The sequence below is a fragment of the Panthera pardus genome, unplaced genomic scaffold (genome assembly GCF_024362965.1).
Source record: "Panthera pardus isolate Hobbes unplaced genomic scaffold, ASM2436296v1 HiC_scaffold_23, whole genome shotgun sequence".
NCBI classification, from domain to species: domain Eukaryota; kingdom Metazoa; phylum Chordata; class Mammalia; order Carnivora; family Felidae; genus Panthera; species Panthera pardus.
The window spans coordinates 5,131,823-5,152,645 of NW_026526799.1; the positions used below are offsets into that span (position 1 = coordinate 5,131,823).

Here is a 20,823-nt window from a genome sequence, read left to right on the forward strand (position 1 = left end):
CAGTGCCTCACATTTTGTATAGGGCTTTATAATTTTCAAAGAACTTTTGCACCCGCAGTCCGATCTGCTCGCGGAGATATTTCTGTAAAGTGGGCATAGGTGATGTCCTTAGTCTGAGTTAACAGGGAAGGCGGTTGCCCTTCAGAGAGGTTAAGCCAAGGATGCAAGTTCTCAGAACGAGGGAGAGTTAAAGCCCATGACGCCGGGGCCTGGGTGTTTGATACCCGCTGCCTTTATTCAACAAGCATGTTCTGTTCCCCAGCAGCCAAATGCACTTTAGAAAGTAATCTCTCTGTCTCTCTCTCTCTCTTTCTCTTCCTCTCTCTCTTTATTTTTTTTTTCCCAGTGCTTTTCCACACAACGGCCAAAACATAGGCCTCTCCCCCTTCCTGGGGACCCTGAATACCGGGGGGTCGCTGCCAGACCTAACCAACCTCCACTATTCCGCGCCCCTGCCGGCCTCACTGGACACCAGTGACCACATCTTTGGTAGTATGAGTGTGGGGAACAGTGTGGGCAACCTGCCAGCCGCCATGACTCACCTGGGCATAAGAAGCTCTTCCGGTAAGTGCCGGCCACTCACTAAGGGCCGCACCCGTGTAGGTGCCCAAGTGGCTGAATCACAGGTGGCCCCCAGCCAGGCGGCCTATTAGTCGTTCAATGAGAATGACTGCATCCGACTTAGAGATAAGTTACGTTATCGGTTCTGGTAGCTCTTGACCCCTGCCGACGTTTCCCTTTGGTGGTCTGTTTCTGCCGGGTTGGATGGGCTCTAGCACACTGGGCTAAACCTTGTCCTCTATCGTCCTCACCAGCCCGGGTGTCCTGGGACTGGGAGAGTAGGATGGGAGAGTCCAGGAAAACAAGTCCTTTCCTTTCTGTGTTCACTGAACAATGTCTGGGGCTCTTAATCAACGTATGCTGGTGGTTTATAATTACGGCTCTCTCTCTAGATCCCTCTAATTTCCCATTGGATTTCAAAAGAGAATACTTTGAATTTTATTTTATTTATTATTATTATTATTATTTTAATGTTTATTTTGGAGAGTGAGAGCGTGAGCTGGAAAGGGGCAGAGAGGGTGGGGAACAGAGAACTCAAGTGGCCTCTGCTGACAACAGAGAGCCCCACATGGGGCTTGAACTCGTGAACCGTGAGATCATGACCTGAGCCAAAGTCGGATGCTCCACCCAGGTGCCACAGAGAATATTACGGATTTTAGAAAATTTGTGAGGGATACGATGAAAATATTTTATACTAGATAGATAAATATATTAAATAGAAATCTACCACAGTTTAAAATTATTGGTTCAAATTATTGGTTCAAATCAGAGGTGCCTAAAGACGCAGCATATGGCTATATTAAAATGTTGCCATGGCGGGCGGGCGGGGGGCGGGGGGCGCCTCAGTGGTTCAGTCGAGTGAGCCTCTGACTCCGGCTCAGGTCATGATCTCACAGTTCGTGAGTTCAAGCCCCACGTCGGGTTGTCTGCTGTCAGCGCAGAGCCCGCTTCAGATCCTCTGTCCCCCTCTCTCTGTGCCCCTCCCCTGCTTTCTGTCTGTCTCTCCCAAAATAAATAAATAAATTAAAAAAAAAAAAGGGATTAAAAAAACGTTGCCATGATGAGACTTGGGTTACTGTACAAGTTTGAGGGCCCGCAGCTCAGATCCTATGTTGGAACACGACTGAATTTACTTGAACCTCCACAGACGCTCTTGTCCATGCCTGAGGCAGGTATTGACCCCGTACTCCCAGTGGTGCGGTCCACCCCTCCCGCTGTAAGGGTTCCCAAGAACTGTGGTGTGGACCGTTCACCCTCTGGAAGGGCTCCCCAGTGACTGTGGTGTGGACCGTTCCCTCTGGAAGGGCTCCCCAGTGATGGTCCACCAGTGGGAAAGGGCCTGCTGGTTCACGCAGGTCAGAATTCACCACTCACAGGAGAGAAGTCCCCTTTAGCTTGGGCAGCTGGAAGCTTCTCTAATGCTCGTAGCAGTGCAGCCATTGTACCACAGAATTTTAGAGTTGATTTCAGAGATTACCTTTATTTACTTACTAAGATCATTTCATTATCTTGTTGCTCTACTTTCGTGTGCTTGCTGAATTCTGGAGGTACAAGGGCATCCAAGGTCACCTAAACAAAGCAGCATCAGCACTTAGCTCTCTGGTGTCTTGGGGCAGCTGGGGGAGCCCTTGGTACTTTGCTTCAGCTGTAAGTCCTGTGTTTACCACCATCCTCTATTTTCCTCAAAAAAGTATTATTTTGTCCAGAACATTGTCAGACCCGATATCAAGTATTTATATAATTTCTAGGTACTCCTTAAAATGCATGTGTACAAGGCTGTACGCGTTTTTTTAAACATTTTTGAGCTTTCCCTCTGAATGAGTGGATTTGTTTTTTAACCTCAGTTCACATCTTTAGCCCTGATTCTTGAGCCAGCTGGATCTCTGGTCTTTCCATGGAGACTTGCACTGTGCAACAGCTACGTAGGGTTTATCAGAGACGTCTTCCCTATTTAAAAGTTTTTTTTTCTATGTTTTTATTTTATTCTTGAGAGAGAGAGAGACAGAGTGTGAGCAGGGGAGAGGCAGAGAGAGAGGGAGACAGAATCTGAAGCAGGCTCCAGGCTCTAAGCTGTCAGCACAGAGCCCAACGTAGGGCTTGAACTCACAGACTGCGAGACCATGACTTGAGCCAAAGTCAGCCGCCCAACCGACTGAGCCACCCAGGTGCCCCTTCCCTATTTTTTTTAAAGTTTACTTATTTTCAGAGAGAGCATGGGGGAGGGCCAGAGAGAGGGAGAGAGAGAGAATCCCAAGCAGGCTCCAAGCTGTCAGTGCAGAGCCCAGATACAGGGCTCGAACTCACGAGCCATGAGATCATGACCTGAGCTGGAACCAAGAGTCAGACACTTAACCAAGTGAGCCACCCAGGTGCCTCTATTAAAAAAAAAAAAAAAGCATTTTCCAGCAAAGAATGCTTTGTCATTGCTGAATAATAGTAACTTTCATCTAACACTGATTTTTTTTTTTTTTTATGAACATAAAAGAACACACAGTTCTGCTCGCCCCACCTGCCAATACCAGAATGATGGACTGAACTTTGAAACGCGGCATTCCCATTTGAGATGCGTGGTGGCATTGTTAAGTCACGGAGCAAGGCCACTCTGTGCCAGGCCTGGCAGGACGCAGGATACGGTCCCGGCCTCATAGAACTTATGCCCCAGAAGCCTGTGCCGTGGAAATGCCTCTTCCCAAACTCTCTTGCTCGTGCTAAAATTCACTACCCTTCCCCCCAAATGACACAAAGAACCCGCGAAAACTTCATTTTCCTTGAATTGGAATAGACTGCCCTTAAAGATTTCTGGGGAGCCGGAAAAGCAAAGAGAAAGCAGGAGACACGGGAGGGGGTCCCTTCCTGTGATCCTCTGGGGTGTCCAGGGTATTGACAGGGTCCCCGCCAAGGCAGCACCCCAGAGCCATGACTCTCAGTGAAGGGATGCTCTCTGAAGGCAGCGCAGGATCCGGGCAGGTGCCTGGGACGGCGCGTTCGGGGGCTCTAAACAGAATGTGTGCGCGGCCCTGGGGTCTTTTGGCCTGGTTGTGGCTGAGCACACACACCCCTGGCCTCTGTCCAGCCCGCCCAGCGGCCGTTTCCACGCTTCCCCGGGAGTACGACTCACTGTCACCCTGCGGCCACCAGCTCTCAGTCCGAGCGCGTCCTTTCCCCACCACGGCCACGTCGGCCACCAGTGCGCTCAGGGGAGCCGCCAGGAGCTCCCCACGGGCGGAACCGGCATCGAATACGGCTGGTGGGAAGTGAAGCTTTCTTTCACCTCAGGGACACGAAAGATTGTGGCAAGTGACGTGTGACTCTGTTGTCCCGTAGGCCTCCAGAGCTCTCGGAGCAACCCCTCCATCCAGGCCGCGCTCAGCAAGACTGCACTTTCGTCCTCCCCGAACAGCCACCCACAGACACCCGCGCCCAGCGCCTCTGCCCTTCACCCTTCCCTCCGGCTCTTTTCCCTCAGCAACCCGTCTCTCTCCACCACGGCCCTGAGCGGCCCCTCTCGGCGGCGGCAGCCCCCGGTCAGCCCCCTCACGCTGTCCCCCGGCCCCGAAGCGCATCAGGGTTTCAGCAGACAGCTGTCGGCCACCAGCCCGCTGAACCCCTATCCCGCCGCCCAGGTGAGAACAGGCTCTCGGCCCCGCACGCTGAGGCACGCAGGGCCTGGGCTCGGCCCACCCTCCCGGGTGTAGACCCCCAGGTCTCAAATGCGGTCAGCCCTCTTGCACGTGAGGCGGGAGAGAGCAGAGTGGGAACAGCTCAGCGCTAATCACTCCCTAATGGCACATTTGTTGTGAGGATCACGGTTTCCAGACGCACAGGTTGAGGGCACTAAGTCACAAAAGCTGGGGTTTGGGGAGAGAGCTGGGGTTTGGGCGTAGAGAACCCAATGCAGATGTGTCTAGGATGGGTAGGGGAGACCAGGTTGGGGTTTTTTTGTTTTGTTTCGTTTTTTCTTTTTTTTCTTTATTTTTTTTCTTTTCCTTTCTTTCTCTCTCTTATTTTATTTTATTTTATTTTATTTTATTTTATTTTATTTTATTTTATTTTATTTTATTTTATTTTATTATTATTTTTAAAATTTACATCCAAGTTAGCATGTAGTGCAACAATGATTTCAGGAGTAGATTCCTTAGTGCCCCTTAACCATTTAGCCCATCCCCCCTCCCACACCCCCTCCAGTAATGCTCTGTTTGTACTCCGTATTTATGAGTCTCTTCTGTTTTGTCCCCCTCCCTGTTTTTATATTATTTTTGTTTCCCCTCCCTTACGTTCATCTGTCTTGTCTCTTAAAGTCCTCGTATGGGTGAAGTCCTATGATATTTGTCTTTCTCTGACTAATTTCGCTTAGCACAATGCCCTCCAGTTCCATCCACGTAGTTGCAAATGGCAAGATTTCATTCTTTTCGATTGCTGAGTAATACTCCACTGTGTATGTATGTATATACATACACACACCACATCTTCTTTATCCATTCATCCATTGATGGACATTTGTGCTCTTTCCATACTTTGGCTATTGTTGATAGTGCTGCTATAAACATTGGGGTGTCTGTACCCCTTTGAAACAGCATACCTGTATCCCTTGGATAAATGCTTAGTAGTGCAATTGCTGGGTCGTAGGGTAGCTCTATTTTTAATTTTTTGCGGAACCTCCATACTGTTTTCCGGAGTGGCTGCACCAGCTTGCATTCCCACCAACAATGCAAAAGAGATCCTCTTTCTCCGCATCCTCGCCAACATCTGTTGTTGCCTGAGTTGTTAATATTAGCCATTCTGACAGGTGTGAGGTGGTAGCTCAATGTGGTTTTGATTTGTATTTCCCTGATGATGAGTCATGTGGAGCATTTTTTCATGTGTCGATTGGCCATCTGGATGTCTTCTTTGGAGAAGTGTCTATTCTTGTCTTTTGCCCATTTCTTCACTGGATTATTTGTTTTTTGGGTGTTCAGTTTGATAAGTTCTTTGTAGATTTTGTATACTAACCCTTTATCTGATGTGTCATTTGTAAATATCTTCTCCCATTCCGTCGGTTGCCTTTTAGTTTTGCTGATTGTTTCCTTCGCTGTGCAGAAGCTTTTTATTTTGATGAGGTCCCAGTAGTTCATTTTCGCTTTTGTTTCCCTGGCCTCCGGAGACGTGTTGAGTAAGAAGTTGCTGCGGCCAAGATCAAAGAGGTTTTTGCCTGCTTTCTCCTCGAGGATTTTGATGGCTTCCCGTCTTACGTTTAGGTCTTTCATCCATTTTGAGTTTATTTTGTGTCTAGTGTAAGAAAGTGGTCCAGGTTCAGTTTTCTTCATGTCGCTGTCCAGTTTTCCCAGCACCACTTGCTGAAGAGACTGTCTTTATTCCGTTGGATATTCTTTCCTGCTTTGTCAAAGATTAGTTGGCCATACGTTTGTGGGTCCATTTCTGGGTTCTCTGTTCTGTTCCACAGATCTGAGTGTCTTTTGTTTTGTTTTGTTTTTAATTTTTTTTAACATTTATTCTTTTTTTTTTTTTTTTTTTGAGAAAGACCGAACACGAGCAGGGGAGGGGCAGAGAGAGAGGGAGACACAGAATCTGAAGTGGGCTCCAGGCTCTGAGCTGTCAGTACAGAGCCCGACATGGGGCTCGAACCCACAAACCGTGAGATCATGACCTGAGCAGCTGAAACTGGATGCTTAACCAACTGAGCCACCCAGGCTCTCCCAGGTTGGGGTTTTAAAATTGGTATGAAAAATGACCAGTAACTGATGCTGTAAGTATTTTAAGCCACAGGGGAAAGCCAAAGAAGACATTTAATACCTTCCTGGAGCTTTGATACTGGATTAGACCTCTTCCCTAATTACACCTACAGATTGGAGAATTAGTACTTTTATTGTTCCTGAAGTAACAGGTATATAGTAAAGATGAGATCTCTGTAAAAGGCCCCAAAGAAATCTGTCTAGAAGGAGGCACATTTAGGGGCGCCTGGGTGGCTCAGTCAGTCGGGTGTCCAACTCCAGCTCAGGTCACGATCTCACTGTTCGTGATTTCAAGCCCCATATTGGGCTCTGTGCTGACAGCTCGGAGCCTGGAGCCCGCTTTGGATTCTGTGTCTCCCTCTCTCTGCCCCTCCCCTGCTCGCGCTCTGTCTCTCAAAAATGAATAAATGTTAGGGGCGCCTGGGTGGCGCAGTCGGTTAAGCGTCCGACTTCAGCCAGGTCACGATCTCGCGGTCCGTGAGTTCGAGCCCCGCGTCGGGCTCTGGGCTGATGGCTCGGAGCCTGGAGCCTGTTTCTGATTCTGTGTCTCCCTCTCTCTCTGCCCCTCCCCCGTTCAAGCTCTGTCTCTCTCTGTCCCAAAAATAAATAAAAAACGTTGAAAAAAAAAAATTAAAAAAAAAAAAAAGAATAAATGTTAAAAATTTAGAAAGAGGCACATTTTGAAGTCACAAGCCTGTTACAAGAGTTTAGATGCCAAAATATCATATCTTGACTTGTTGACTTTGTATGTATGTATGTATGTATGTATTTATTTATTTTACTTTGTTTTTATTCTAAGCTCTCAGGGCAGTTCTTAACCATAATCACCAATGACTATATTTTCAACCTATGGCTCACTCCCTGGATACATTGTGACATCATTTACTGCCCACCTCACCATAAATGAGTCATGTTTAGCAAGGAGGGATTAACAGAACCAGTTACTACTCACTCTTACATGAGTCATCCCTTTGGGGAGAGGGAGAGAGGGTATTTCATAATTGTTTTTTTAAAGGTTCTGTTTATGTTATTGGATTGCCTTTAATTTTCAAGATCATTTTATGGGATATAAAAAAATAACACTCTTACTCTCTTAACTACATTTTAAGGAGACTGTAGAGGAGAGAGCCTCCTGTTTTGGATGTTTTCATTTGTGGTGTGCTTAATATTTTGATTTTTTAAAAATTAGTGTTATCCATGCACGTGGTTTAAAAAGTCAGATAGTTCTAAAGGGCTAGTTGGGAAATAACAGTTGTCTTCCCCTCCCTGACTGACCATGTTTCTTACTCCCTAGAGATGGTTCCTTCCAACCACTGTAACTTTTTTTTCACGTTTATTTATTATTGAGAGACAGAGACAGAGTGTGAGCAGGGGAGGGGCAGAGAGAGAAGGAGACACGGAATCCCAAGCAGGCTCCAGGCTCCGAGCTGTCAGCACAGAGCCCGACGCGGGGCTCGAACCCACGAACCCACGAACCGTGAGATCATGACCCGAGCCCAAGTCGGTTGCTTAACCGACTGAGCCACCCAGGCGCCCCTCCTTCCAACCTTTTTAGCTGATGTCTTTGGTATAACCATGTTATTTCATGCTTGTTTCGTTCTGGACTTCTCGTGTTAGGTTCTATCTGCTGACATCCTCCCATGGAGGATTAGGATATAGCTGTCTCCCCAAACCCCACGCACCCACACACATATTTCCTACCTACCCTCCTCACACCCTGTGCTGTATTGTAATTTTGATGAGAGCAATATTCGGTGTTTAGTGCTTTCACAGTTATAATAGAGCAGTCAAGGGGCGCCTGGGTGGCTCAGTCGGTTAAGCGTCCGACTTGGGCTCAGGTCATGATCTCACGGTCTGTGAGTTCCAGCCCCACGTCGGGCTCTGTGCTGACAGCTCAGAGCCTGGAGTCTGCTTCGGGTTCTGTGTCTCCCTCTCTCTCTGCCCCTCCCATGCTCATGCTCTGTCTCTCTGTGTCTCAAAAATAAATAAACACTAAAAAAAAAAAAAAAAAGAACAAAATGAACATTTTTTTCTTCACCCAGGAGTTAATAAATGTCTTACTTTTTTGTTAGTCTGGTTTTCTGCGTACGTATTATTTATCCCATCCCGGCTCTTGGGGCCTGGCTAGATGTCCTCTCAGTACTTTGAAACACAAGCCCTCCAGTAGCTCCCCAAGAAAGAGCACATGTGGTGCTGGCATGACTTAAATATGTCCTTAAACATGACAGGTAGAATACCCATCATTGAACACATAATTGGTTAGATACAGAATTGAAATCTGAAATAATTTTCTCTTAACATTTTGAAGATACTAATTCATTGCCTTTTGGTTTCTAGAGTTGCAAGTGAGAAATCCAGTGCTATTCTGAGTTTTAACACTTCAAACGAAATCTCCTTTTTTTCCCACCGGGGGCTTGTAGGATTTTCTTTTTGTCCCCCGGGGTTCTGAAACTTGACAATCATGTGGCTTGACATGAATCTGGATGTTTGGTGGGTTTCCTCAACCTGGAAACTCTTATCATCCTTCATTTCTGGGAAATCCTCCTTAATTATTTCTTGGATGATTTCCTCCCTTTGATTTCCCTGTTCTCTCTTTCTAGAACTCCTGTTGTGTGAATGTTGGGCCTCCCATCCTTTCCCTCTCACGCCCCTATTTTTCTCTCTCCTCGTCTTTTCACCCTGCTCTCTGGGAGAACTGCTCAACTTTATCTGCCTGCTATTATGCCAAGTTTTCATCTCTGCTCTCATACTTTTATTATCTTATTTTACTTTAAGTTTATTTATTTATTTTAAGGGAGAGGGAGAGAGGAAAAAGTCCAAGGAGGCTCTGCACTGTCAGTGCGGAGCCCGTCATGGGGCTCCAACTCACCAGCTGTGAGATCATGACCTGAGCCGAAATCAGGAGCCAGACGCTTAACCGACTGAGCCCCCCAGGAGTCCCTGCTCTTGTACTTTGAAATTGCCAAGAATTCTTGTTTGTTCTCCGAATGTTCCTCTTTACAGCATCATACTCCTCCTGTGGACGCAAATAGCAGTTTTTCACCCCTCTGAGGTTTTCAGTGGTAATTTTTGTTCCAGTTTCTTTTATTTTTTTTGTAATAGAAATCCTCCAAGTTGCCTAAAAGTAGAGAATATAGTGTCCTGAATCTTTCTATACTCATCGTCCAGCCTCAACAATCATCAGTGTTTGTGTAATTCTGTTTCAGCCACATCCCTACTTTGAAAAAAATGTATGCAGAGATACCTATCACAAAAATTTTATTACACGTGGGGGTGCCTGGGTGGCTCAGTCGGTTAAGCGTCCGACTTCGGCTCAGGTCATGATCTCACGGTTCGTGGGTTCGAGCCCCGCGTCGGGCTCTGTGCTGACAGCTCAGAGCCTGGAGCCTGTTTCAGATTCTGTGTCTCCTTCTCTCTGTGACCCTCCCCCGTTCATGCTCTGTCTCTCTCTGTCTCAAAAATAAATAAACATTAAAAAAAAAAAAATTAAAAAAAAAAAAAATTTTATTACACGTGTTTAATAGATGAGGGTTTTCTTTTATAGCCTAAACAGTATAATGGTAATTTTGTTTTTCATGACTACTTCTTGTGGCACGGATTTCTCCAAGTTTCTTTTCTTTGTATGTCTGTCTTAGTCTCTGATTTCCATTCAGATGGTTTCCTCACAGTCTTGTGGTCCTTGGCCCTCTGCTCATCTTTTTTTTTTTTTCTTTTTTTTTTTTTTAATATTTATTTTTGAGAGAGAGAGAGCAGGGGAGGGGCAGAGAGAGAAAGGGAGAGAGAGAATCCAAAGCAGGCCCCGCGCTGTCAGCATAGGGTCTGACGTAGGGCTGGAACTCACAGACTATGAGATCGTGACCTGGGCTGAAGTCGGACACTTAACCGACTGAGCCAGCCAGGCGCCCCTCTGCTCCTCTTTAAGAACAGGACACAGAAATACTGATTGGAAGCCCTGTGTAGATGGATGGGCTTGGTGAGTATGGTCTTCACTGTAGACTGATCTAGCTTGGCCATTTACGTGGGGGATCCCTGGTGTCGTGTAAGTTTCAGGATGTTCTCTCGGGCTGGCCAGATCCCCAGAGGACGCTGGCATACGCCCAGCATCCCGTCTTCCGAGACCCAAGCTGGGGAAGAAAGGGGGAAGCCTCAAGATGCAGTAGTGAGCTCTCTTGAACCCTGTGGTTTCAGTAGAGCGCCTCACCTCCTGGGCTCTGCTGTGCTTTGCGGTCCCTCAGCCGGGTTCTCTCCAGAGCGCTGTCCACCGCCCCCCCACCCAGTCTCCCCATAGACCAGGGCTAAGCCCACCCTTGCCTTGCACAAACTGAGGGGATCCTTCTGGATCTTCACCCCTGCTTCCTGTTGTCCCCCAGCCTGCCACAGGGACCCTGTGATGGAAATCCGGCTGCCTCTTGGTTGGTCCCCACTGCCTCTGGTCTTTCTCAGCTCTGCTAAGCCAGTGCCTGTGCGTCCATCCGCTTTTCGTTCTCCAAATTTTGCTGCCACTTTCTTCCCTCCCGTTTTCTTCGTCCCTGTGTTGTTTATTATTCTGGTGTTATTTCTTTTTAAAGTGTTAATTCATTACTGTTTCCTGTTGTTCAATGTTGTTCTAGTGTTTTTAGTAGAGTTTGGGGAGGCAGCAGAGATAAGTTATTATTTTTTTCCCCATCTTAAACCAGAAGTTATGGCTTTAAAAAAACACACATGATTTTCACTGAGGATGCTGGTTAAATTAGCAGGTGTTTGGTTCTGTTTTGTCTTTTTTTTTTTTTTTTTTTTAAGACACGAGAAATTGTCATTGAATGGGAACTGTTTTGTGGGGAAGTGAGACTTAAGGTCACTTTGAAGGAGCAGAAGTGGGAGCCTAGCACAGAGGGCCCAGGGGAAGAAGAAGTTGGGCCTTTCCCTCGCCTTGACGGCTCCTAATCTGAAAGGATTTACCGCTAGAACTGCCAACCAAAGCTAATTGGTGGCTTTGTTTTACAGATGGTGTCCTCGGATCGAAGCCCGCTCTCCTTCCTGCCCACAGACGCTCAAACCCAGGTGTCCCCGCCGCCCCCTTACCCCACCCCCCAGGATCTCCCCCAGCCCCTCCTGCAGCAGCCCCGTGCCCAGGAGCCCCCCGCTCAGCAGCCGCAGGTGGCCTCATCCCTGCCTCCTTCTGGCTTCCAGCTCCTCTCCGCCCAGGTGGGTCCTGAACACCGGTCGGGAGGGAACACTTAGTTTACCCCGAGTTCCAAGCTAAACGTTCCCTTCCTTGTTCCAATAAGGGTTCACCTGTGACCAACTTCTTCCCGGATGTGAGCTTTGACCAGCAGTCCATGAGGCCAGGCCCGGCCTTTCCTCAACAGGTGAGTGATCACCCAGGCGTGCCTCTTCCTTCGACCAGGAACCGCACTGTTGAACCTGTTCAGGGTGTAGACTGAGCTAGCTCGGCCATTTCCCTGGGGAGTCTCTGGCATCCTGGATTAGGTGCTCCACTGCCCTGGGTTCGGGTGTGTTCAGTGGCCGAGGGGGCCTGGAATCTCCCCTAGCCCTCAGGTGCTGGTGCCGGCTGCCTTGTTTAGTGGCCGGCCTCTGCAGAAGCGGGTAGGAGACGCCTGGTGACGGTCTAGGCACAGACTTGTAGCATGGCTTATGGCAGAAGGGACCACCACGGTCCACTGATCTATCCTGCTGAGGAGACTGAGACACAGGAGGGTCTCAGGTGGGACCAAAAAGATCTTTTCTTTTCTTTTTTTTTCTTTTTTAAATTTAAAAGAAAGTTTATTTACATATTTTTGAGAGAGAGCATGAGTGGGGGAGGGGCAGAGAGAAAGAGAGGGAGACAGAGGATCCCAAGCAGGCTCCATGCTCTCAGGGCAGAGTCCACTGAGGGGCTCGAACCCACGAGTTGTGAAATCATGACCTGAGATGAAACCAAGAGTTGGAGGCTTAACTGACTGAGCCACCCAGGTGCCCCTCTTCTTTTTTTTCCGTAAAGACTTTTTTAAAATGTTTATTTATTACTGAGAGAGAGACAAAGCATCAGCATGGGAGGGGCAGAGAGAGGGGGAGACACAGAATCCGAAGCGGGCTCCAGGCTCCGAGCTGTTAGCACGGAGCCCGGTGCGGGGCTCGAACTCACAAACTGCAAGATCGTGACCTGAGCCGAAGTCGGATGCTTAACTGACTGAGCCACCCAGGCACCCCTTCTTTTTTTTTTTTTTTAAATATCTGTTTATTTTTGAGAGAGTGGGGAAGGTACATACAAGCGTATGCAAGTGGGGGAAGGTGCAGAGAAAGAGGGAGAGAGAGAACCCCAAGCAGGCTCCATGCTGTCAGCACAGACCCCTATGTGGGGTTCGATCCCATGAACCATAAGATCGTGACCTGAGCCAAAATCAAGAATCAGACGCTCAACCGACTGAGCCACCCAGGAGACCCCCCTAAGATATTTTCATTCAACCACTTCCTTTTGCTTTTTAGGTTCTCCCTAACCATCACTTAAAATATATCTAGATTTTATAGTGTTAAGTGTGGATTGGGCTTAGGATGGGTTAAGAAGAGAAGGGTTTGAGCATTTTTTTTTTTTTTAAGATTTTTACAATGTTTTTTATTAGAGAGAGAGTGAGCACGTGCGAGTAGGGGAGGGGCAGAAAGAGGAAGAGAGAGAATCCCAAGCAGGCTCCCTGCTCTCAGCGCAGAGCCAGACAAAGACATGGGCTCCATCCCAACAAACCGTGAGATCATGATCTGAGCAGAAACCTGGAGTCGGATGCTTAACTGGCAGAGCCATCCAGGCGCCCCTACGGGTCTTAATAACAATTACAACAGTAAAATAAATAAATAACAGATGTTTCCCGAGTGGGCCATGGTAAAGACTCATGGCATAAACCAGTAGTCCCTGCCTTCTCATTTTCTGAAGAAGCCGGTTTAGTTTATGAGTCAGAGAGTCTCCCTGAAAAATGATAGGAATGCATACTTTTGAAAGATTTTTAAAAAATAGTTTGGAATATGCATTTCTGGAAAGGCACCGGAGACAGTGTCCAGTTCTGACCAGTCCTCACCGAGGCGTTCTCATGGAGAGGGACCTGCGTAGGGTTCCTTCACCTGAGAAGGAAAGGATATCACCTCCTCATTTTTCTAGAAACCAAAGGGGGAAAGAGTCCATTGGTCACATCACTTCCTTGGTGATACATGGAACCTTTGAAGGGCTCCCACGGACGGTGTGTCCAAAGGCCTTGGTGTGGCTGGGGGGAGAAGGTGTGAGACCAGAGCTGCTGCAGAGACCATGACTGTTGATGTCTCCTAATGGCTTGATGGGCCCGGCCGTGTGTGAACCGGGACGAGCCATCCACACTGTGGGCCTCAGGGACCCCCTCCTCCACCCGAGCACCTGCTTGCCTGAGAGGAATATTCTGTGTGGGATCCTAGAGAGAAGGGACCCTAAGACGGTCTTGCTCTGGGAGCACCTTGCATTATTCTCTCCTTGGAAGCAGAGGTCATTCCTTACAGTGTAACCTTGGATGCTTCCAGGTGCCCCTGGTGGAACAAGGTCCGCGAGAACAGGACGCATTTCACTTGAGACCCAACCTGTATTCCAACTGCGGGAATTTCCCAAACACCATCCTGACAGGTGAGCGTGGGCCAGCCCTCAGCCTCCTTACCATGTTCGTTTTGTTGTGCCTTCACACACACCGTTGTAAGATAGTATACACGACATCAGATGAGGCCAAAAATTAAGGTCTCCGGCGCAGCTTTGCCTTTTTGAAACGCAGGTGCCCGGCCCCAGAGACGGTGAGCCAGTGGGGAAAGGGCCTGGTGCTCCGAGCCTTTTCCGAACTAGTTAGTTTGAAGTTCAAAGGGAGAAAAGCCTGCAAAAACGGGAGGGTCGTGGAACTGACGGAAAAGCACGTAGATTCTAGAGCCACCTGGACGCCTGGGAGTGGGTGGGACACAGGCAGTCACTGTCACGGTGGGGAGGACGACAGGGACGGCCTCTGAGGGGATATCCTCCGTTGTGTGTGCCTCTTAACCCGCCCTGTTTTCCCCCTTGCTGCTCCCTCCAGAAGACTCGAGTACCAGCCTGTTCAAAGACCTCAGCAGTGCGCTGGCGGGCATGCCCGAGGCCAGCCTGCACACGGACACTCCATTTCCTCTGGAAGAAGAGCTCCAGATCGAACCCCTGAGCCTGGACGGACTCAACATGCTAAGTGACTCCAGCATGGGCCTGCTCGACCCCTCTGTTGAAGAGACGTTTCGGGCTGACCGACTGTGAACAGAACAGACCAGGACCAGAATTCTTTTCTGAAGGCGCCGAAATAGGACGGCATGGAATGGAGCCAGCTACCCCCCCTGCCCACCGGGCTTGAGTCATCTCGGGCCTCTGACACGGCAGGAGCCAACGCCATGACTCCTGGCTTTGCGACGAGGTCCCGTCTCCTACGCTGTGGCTTATTCTAGACCAGAGAGCCATGCACAGCCTCACCAGCCTGCGGCGAGGGTTATGCTCTGCAGGCCGGCTGACCTGACCGGGAGCCTCCCAACGACTCAGTCATCACCGTGCCCAGTGCGTCTTATTCTCGGCCCTCTAGTCGGTCCATGTGTACAAGCAGAAAAGAACGCTGTGATGGGGGCGGCAGTCGCCTGGTGCTGTGCCCAGAACCACTGATGTCAGTCAACACTGAAGATCGGGCCCGGAGCGGAGGCAGTTGGGGGCCACGGGCCTCCAGGAGCTGGCTCAGCCACGAGCAACGGTACCACAGCACCGCGAGGCCGCCTCCGCCCTCGCGCTTCCGGCCGGGCACCCGCCAGCTGGTGGCGGGCGGTCCCGGGGCACGGCAGACGGCCGTGATCTCGGAGATGCCTTAATTCCAATATGAAGAATTCTTCCCACGATTTCAAGCACAGACCCGAGTTTCGCAAACTGAATGCTCATTTGTCTTCTCCAAGTATGTAATCTCCTTTCTGCTGCTTTGGGACACCTCTTCCTGTGGACGAGGGGGGAAAGGGAGGACTATTTTATTCAGTCACTGAAAACCAACAAAAATCCCCTGGTAACGGATGAGCCCGAAAAGAGGAAAGTGCTTCCTCTTGACGGCTGGGGCGGAAAGCACGGAGGGCAAGACGCACGATGCCTTCCAGATGAGCTCTAGACAGGTGCCGGCCTCCCCCTCCGCAGTCAGGTGGGAAGGGGTGGCGGGAGGTCTGAGCAGCAAGGTGGGGGGTGGGGGGTTTCTCTGTGCCATGGGAGTGTGAATGTAACCCCGCTAGGCTGATAGGCTGTAAGCTCCCCGAGTGCAGGGACCGTGCCTTATTCGTTATGAGACCCCTAGTTCCTAACAAGTGCCAGCACTCAGTAGGTGTTCATAACTGTGCATTGAATGCATGAACGGACGAACGGAGGAATGAATGAATCTGCCTCACTACGAGGCAGTCTAATCTTTCGCGTACCCCCATTCCCTGCCAAACCTCAAGGCTTTAGCTTTTTTTTTTTTGGAACACTTGTGCGTGTTCAGCATGCACTTTAATATGCTGTTAACACTAGGTGACCAAATTCACGATGAGACAGGGCGCCCCGATCTCCTCGAGGGTGTGCGCCACAGCAGGTAGGTGGAAGCTGTCTTCTGAGCACCACCGGAACGGCACCGAGCAAACTGGGGCCTCCCAGGCACTGGGACCCCGGGGATCCCGGCCAGGCCCCCACCTCCAAAGATCTTTTTCCTTTCAGATCCGTGTTGTGCTCTAAATTGCTTTCAAAAAAGACCATCATTCTTTGAGATCGAAGAAACAGTCTGCGGTAAAAGGAAGGCCTAAATCATGAAGCTATCGTTAGTCATTAGCACTTTAGCATAAAGTAGTGTTAGCGGATTTCCACCACTGCCGGCCTTCTGACCTAACCCCTGGCCACACGCCTGACGGGTGGGTTTGAAGAGCACCTCTGGGGATGGGCCTGGGCAACGGGGCAGAATGTGGACATGGCAGGAGGGGCCGGGGAGGAGAGGAGCACTGAAGGAAAGCTGGAAGACGCTGGAACTTTTGCCGGGACAGCCAAGGCCTTTTCCAGAGACACCGGCAGAGTCGCTGAAGGTTGCTGGACCGCCCCCACCCACAGCAGCAAGACCGCCCTGTGCCCCACGACGAGAGGAGTCCGTAATGGGATCCTGGGCTGTTAACCTCTGCAGACCTCTTTCCATTTCTGTCTCCAGAGGGATCACGTCACCCGCAGTCTTTCAAATAACCCTGATGGCACAGCTGCCTCTGTGGGGCCCGAGTCCTCTGCTTCACGTTAGCCCCAAATCTCTGCCGTTGAATTAGGAAATCCACCCAGGGTCCTTGCCTCAGCTCCAAGCCCCATTCCCAGTTAAAACTTTCATACTGAGGATCTCGGGAGGGGGTGACTCTGTTAAAAGCACAAGCCTTTTCCCTGTGATGCTACGCCATTCCCCAGCGTGCGGAAGAAGCCGGCTCCGTGCTGCCTGCCCTGTGCCACAGGCCCCGGGAAATCTGACCTGGCCTCTCAGACGGGGATCGGGGATCGGTGCCCCTGTTAGGAGTTTGGTTTTGGTTTTTTTTTTAGGTACCAGCATAACCCACTCTTTGCACAGTGCCTTACCCGTGGGGCTGGGGGCCCAGCCCTCTGTCTGCACAGCAGTGCCGCCTGTATAGCGTGATGCCTGGGACCCGCGTGGTGCAGGCCCGCCATCCCTAGGGCATTCTCCCTGGGACTGGTGCAGAGGCTCCCAGGAAAAGTGACTTGTCTGGGGGCGTGTCATGACAACAATGAGGTTTAGCACTGAATTAAATTTGTCCTTAGGTCCACCAGCCCATTCTTTTCCCGTGAAAAGGTGTTGGGCATTACACAACCCACTTTGCTTAGCCAGCGTCAAGGACACCCACGGACGGGTGTCCCTCCGACCTCCAGCGCGTAAGCCTACACTCATCGCTGCCTTTGCAACAAACCAGGCGAGGCCCTCGGCATCCGAAGTGGCTGCATACATCAGAATAAACTCTCTTCCAATATTTAGTCTTGTTACAAGAAACCGATGGCTGTACTATTCTCATTTATTAGCAGTTAAACAATATAGAACTAAAAACCTATCTGTGTTCCATTTTTTTTCCTCATTTCCATACAGTTGTGGTTTTTAGGACACACGGTGTTAGGAGAAACATTTTTTGATCACGTCAAGACCACCATAAGTTCTCCTTTGTCCCATCTCACTTCTCCTGTGTGCCGGCCCATGTGCGCATTCGAAGACCTTTCCAGCTCTGACTCCCGTCGGCTCTGTCATGCACAGACGGTTCCATTGCTTGGCGAAGGAGCCCTCACAGCAACTAATCAGACTTTCTGCCAGTGTCCTAACTCCCAGGTCCCTTGTTAAACAATATTTAAAGATTGGAATTTGTATAAAGTAGCTTCCAAGTTTTATAATACGTCGTTTTACATCTTTCGTAATTAAAAGCAGCACAATAAGGTTGTATCTGCGCTTGGTGTTTTCCTTCAGCCTCGGGTGACGTGAACTTGGGGAAGCGCCGCCTTCGCAGCTAGGCCTGTCGCTGGGCTTCCGGGTCCTTGGCTCGGCGGGTCCTGCATGGGCCCCGCTTGTCATGTGTTCCTAACACGCGCTCTTGCCCCTGTGCCCGGGAGAGTGGGGCCTGAAATTGGGCACGTGGTTCCTCTGAAGCCGTGGGTGCCAAGGGCAGAGGGCGGCCTGGCAGCGCCCCTTCCAGACCCCTGCTCCGGCCCTCACCTAAGACCCCTCCCCTTTGGAGGTTTAGGCCACTGATTCTCCTTCCCCCGGTGTTCTGCTGTCATGTTCTGCCCCCACCCCCAGCACTCCCCTCCTCGCCAAGAGCTTGGGCTCTGTTTTCTGCCCAGCCCTGTTCCCTCCACTTTCCAGCGGGTTTCCAGGCCAATTTACCCCCATGCCCCCTACCCCAGCCATGCCTCCTTCAGACCCATCTCCTCAGCCACGTCCAGGGCTGGTCACAAAGGTGACTCAGCCGAAGGCTTACTCAGAAATCCCGTCTATGGCCCAACTTCCTGGGCCACCATGTCTGCTCTGGTCCACACACCCCATGTCCTTTGACCCCACTGAGAATTCTCTCCCTTGACCCTTCTTTCAACCTCTCGGGCCTCTCCTGGCTTTCCTCCCTTCCCTGAGCAGTGGCCTCCATGACAGGGTCGCAGCCCTCCTCCTGCTCTGATCCTCGGCCTTTCCCTGCTGGGATCCCCACGGGAGAAAACCAGCAACCCCACTCTGTCCCCTAAGCCGATCCTCTCCTGCCTCTCAGGAGTGTTCCGGACCTCCCCTCTCCCGACGCCCAGACATTCAGGCCCCTGGGGGCAGCTCCCTCAGCGCCCCACCTGCCGTCCATCCCTCCGCCTTTCCCAAATTGCCCCAAATCTCTGTCCCTCCCCGGTACCTTCCCCCGCCACCTTACCTAGTTCTCGCTTGCCACACGGTGGCTGATCTGCTCTTCCTGCGGTAACGTCCCGCCGCCCCAGACCTCATCCCTCTCCAGACTCTTCTTCCTGTACATATATGCCTTGTCTCCTCCTCACTAACAACAAACAGAAGGAAACAACCCTTCCCCAACCTGGCTTCTCCTTGGACCATCACCTTGTCTGCTCTCCCTCCTGGAAGAGTTGATCATCTCTACTCATACCCTTCTCTTGACCCGGCTGCAAACCCCTCTGCCCAACACCCGGTCCCAGCCCCTCTCGCCTGTCCAGTCCCTCTCCTGACCTTTAAGCCCTGTGGCCACTCGCTGCCCCCCCAAACCCTCTCTCTGGTTCTTGTTCACTCAGGTCACATGTCCATTTCCTCCGTGTATCCTCCTCCTTGGCCATCTTTTCTGCTTCAGATCAGCGGTCCCCAGGCCACCTGTCCAGTGCTCCAAGTAGACCCCCACACGCAGCCCCCTACCCCACCCACCTGTTCGCTCAGGTTCATCTGCACCCCACCCCATGCCGCCAGCTGCCTTCGTCCTTCGTGGATCTGTGTGCACCAGCGAGCACCCATAATCACCCTTGGACATCCACCTTCTCCGCGGGAGTCTAGACTGCCAGGACAGGGGCCACACTTGTGCACTAAAGTCCCCTTCTCCGGGCCTGGCATGTAGCAGGTGCTCAGGAAATACTCTCAAACTCCTGTATGCTCCCTCTGAGACCACGGTCCCCACCCTGACACTAAAGCTGGATGCAAGCCGTCCTGCACACCCCTCCCCTTCACTTGTCAGACCCAGCCCGAGTCCCAGGGCCATCTCAGCCTCCATTCTCTCCTCAGCCTCATGGCCTGGCTACCTCCTCATCTCCAGCCCCGTAAGACAGCCTCAACGTGCCTTCAGAAATCAACAGAGTAACGAATTTCACTGTGTGCCTCAGGGTCCCTATCTATAAAACGGGACAATAAGCGCCGTCCCCCCATTTAATAGCGCCGTAGGGGGTATAATGAACTCACACAAAGGACCTACAATTGTGCCCAGCACCTGACAAACATTCAATAAATGTCATTCGTTACAGGTATTATGTTGTGTGAATATGCTGCCCTCTCAAAGGCAGGAGGCACAAACCTTTAGTAGCACTAACTTGTACAATGCTCGCTTTCAAATATGAAATCCTAGTACAGAGAGGAATGTTTTAACTTGACCTTATTTTCGTCCTATTGGCCTAATGAATGCTGTACCCTTGGCAAGTATGGAAGTCAAGAAGCCCCTTACATGCGACTATGTCCCAGTGTGGACACTAGATGGAGCTGAGACCATAAGAGTGGCTGTTCCGACCCAGAAACAGCTGGATTGAGCCACCTGACCCTCTTAAATTTAGCCTCTGGACCGGGGTGGAGGCCGTGCTGGTTCCAACTGGATCCTCTGACGGCCGAGTGCACCAAGAGGTCTGTCCAGTGACCACTCAGCCGCGGACGCCAGACACTGCCCACCACACGTCCCTCACGGCCACCTGAACGTAAGGCAGGGCAGGGTGACTTCCTGGGTTTACAAGAGGCGCAGTCACCCGGCTCAAGGCGGGGCACACGCTCTGCGCCCCAGGCCGGGCGCCTCCCACCGGCCGCAGCACCGGCTCCCGAGGCTCAGTTGTGCAAGCGGAGCTCCGGAAACCGCGTGGCCTCGCCCTCCCGCCGTGACCTCGCAGCTGGGGGCCCGGCCCCGCCCCGCCCGGCCACCAACGGGACGACGCGCGTCCTCACCGCGGAGGGGGTGGGGAGGAGAGAGGGGGGAGGGGGGAGGGGGAGGGGGGAGGCTGGGCGGGAGCTCCGGAGCCACCCCCGCCCCATTTCTCTTTTCCAGAAATGTATTTTTTTTTTTTAAGGTTTTGTTTTTAGAATAGCGCCCCGCTCGTTATGAGACACTCGTGTCACACTCAAGAGTACAAACAGAAAATGCTCCAGTGGACACCGGCGCCCCCAGAATCCTTGGCGGCGACCTCTTTCTCCGTCCATCTTCAGAGAGAAGGACAGATGGACGGATGGAAATCTTTCCCAGAAAAGGGCTCCTGCAATGATACACGCTCTTCGGGGGGGGGGGGGGGGGGGGG

General features: G+C 50.8%; 1 protein-coding gene across 1 annotated transcript in view; it reads left to right on the forward strand.

The window, feature by feature from the left end:
* CRTC3 (CREB regulated transcription coactivator 3) overlaps positions 1-17,749 on the forward strand; it is a 103,322-nt gene extending 85,573 nt beyond the window's left edge. The window contains exons 10-15 of the mRNA XM_053888648.1: positions 347-564; positions 3,886-4,184; positions 11,274-11,474; positions 11,558-11,638; positions 13,806-13,905; positions 14,339-17,749. Of these exons, the coding sequence (XP_053744623.1) occupies positions 347-564; positions 3,886-4,184; positions 11,274-11,474; positions 11,558-11,638; positions 13,806-13,905; positions 14,339-14,547 (1,108 nt within the window). The 3' untranslated portion in view covers positions 14,548-17,749. The remainder of the gene's footprint in view (positions 1-346; positions 565-3,885; positions 4,185-11,273; positions 11,475-11,557; positions 11,639-13,805; positions 13,906-14,338) is intronic.
* The last annotated feature ends 3,074 nt before the right edge of the window (positions 17,750-20,823 follow it).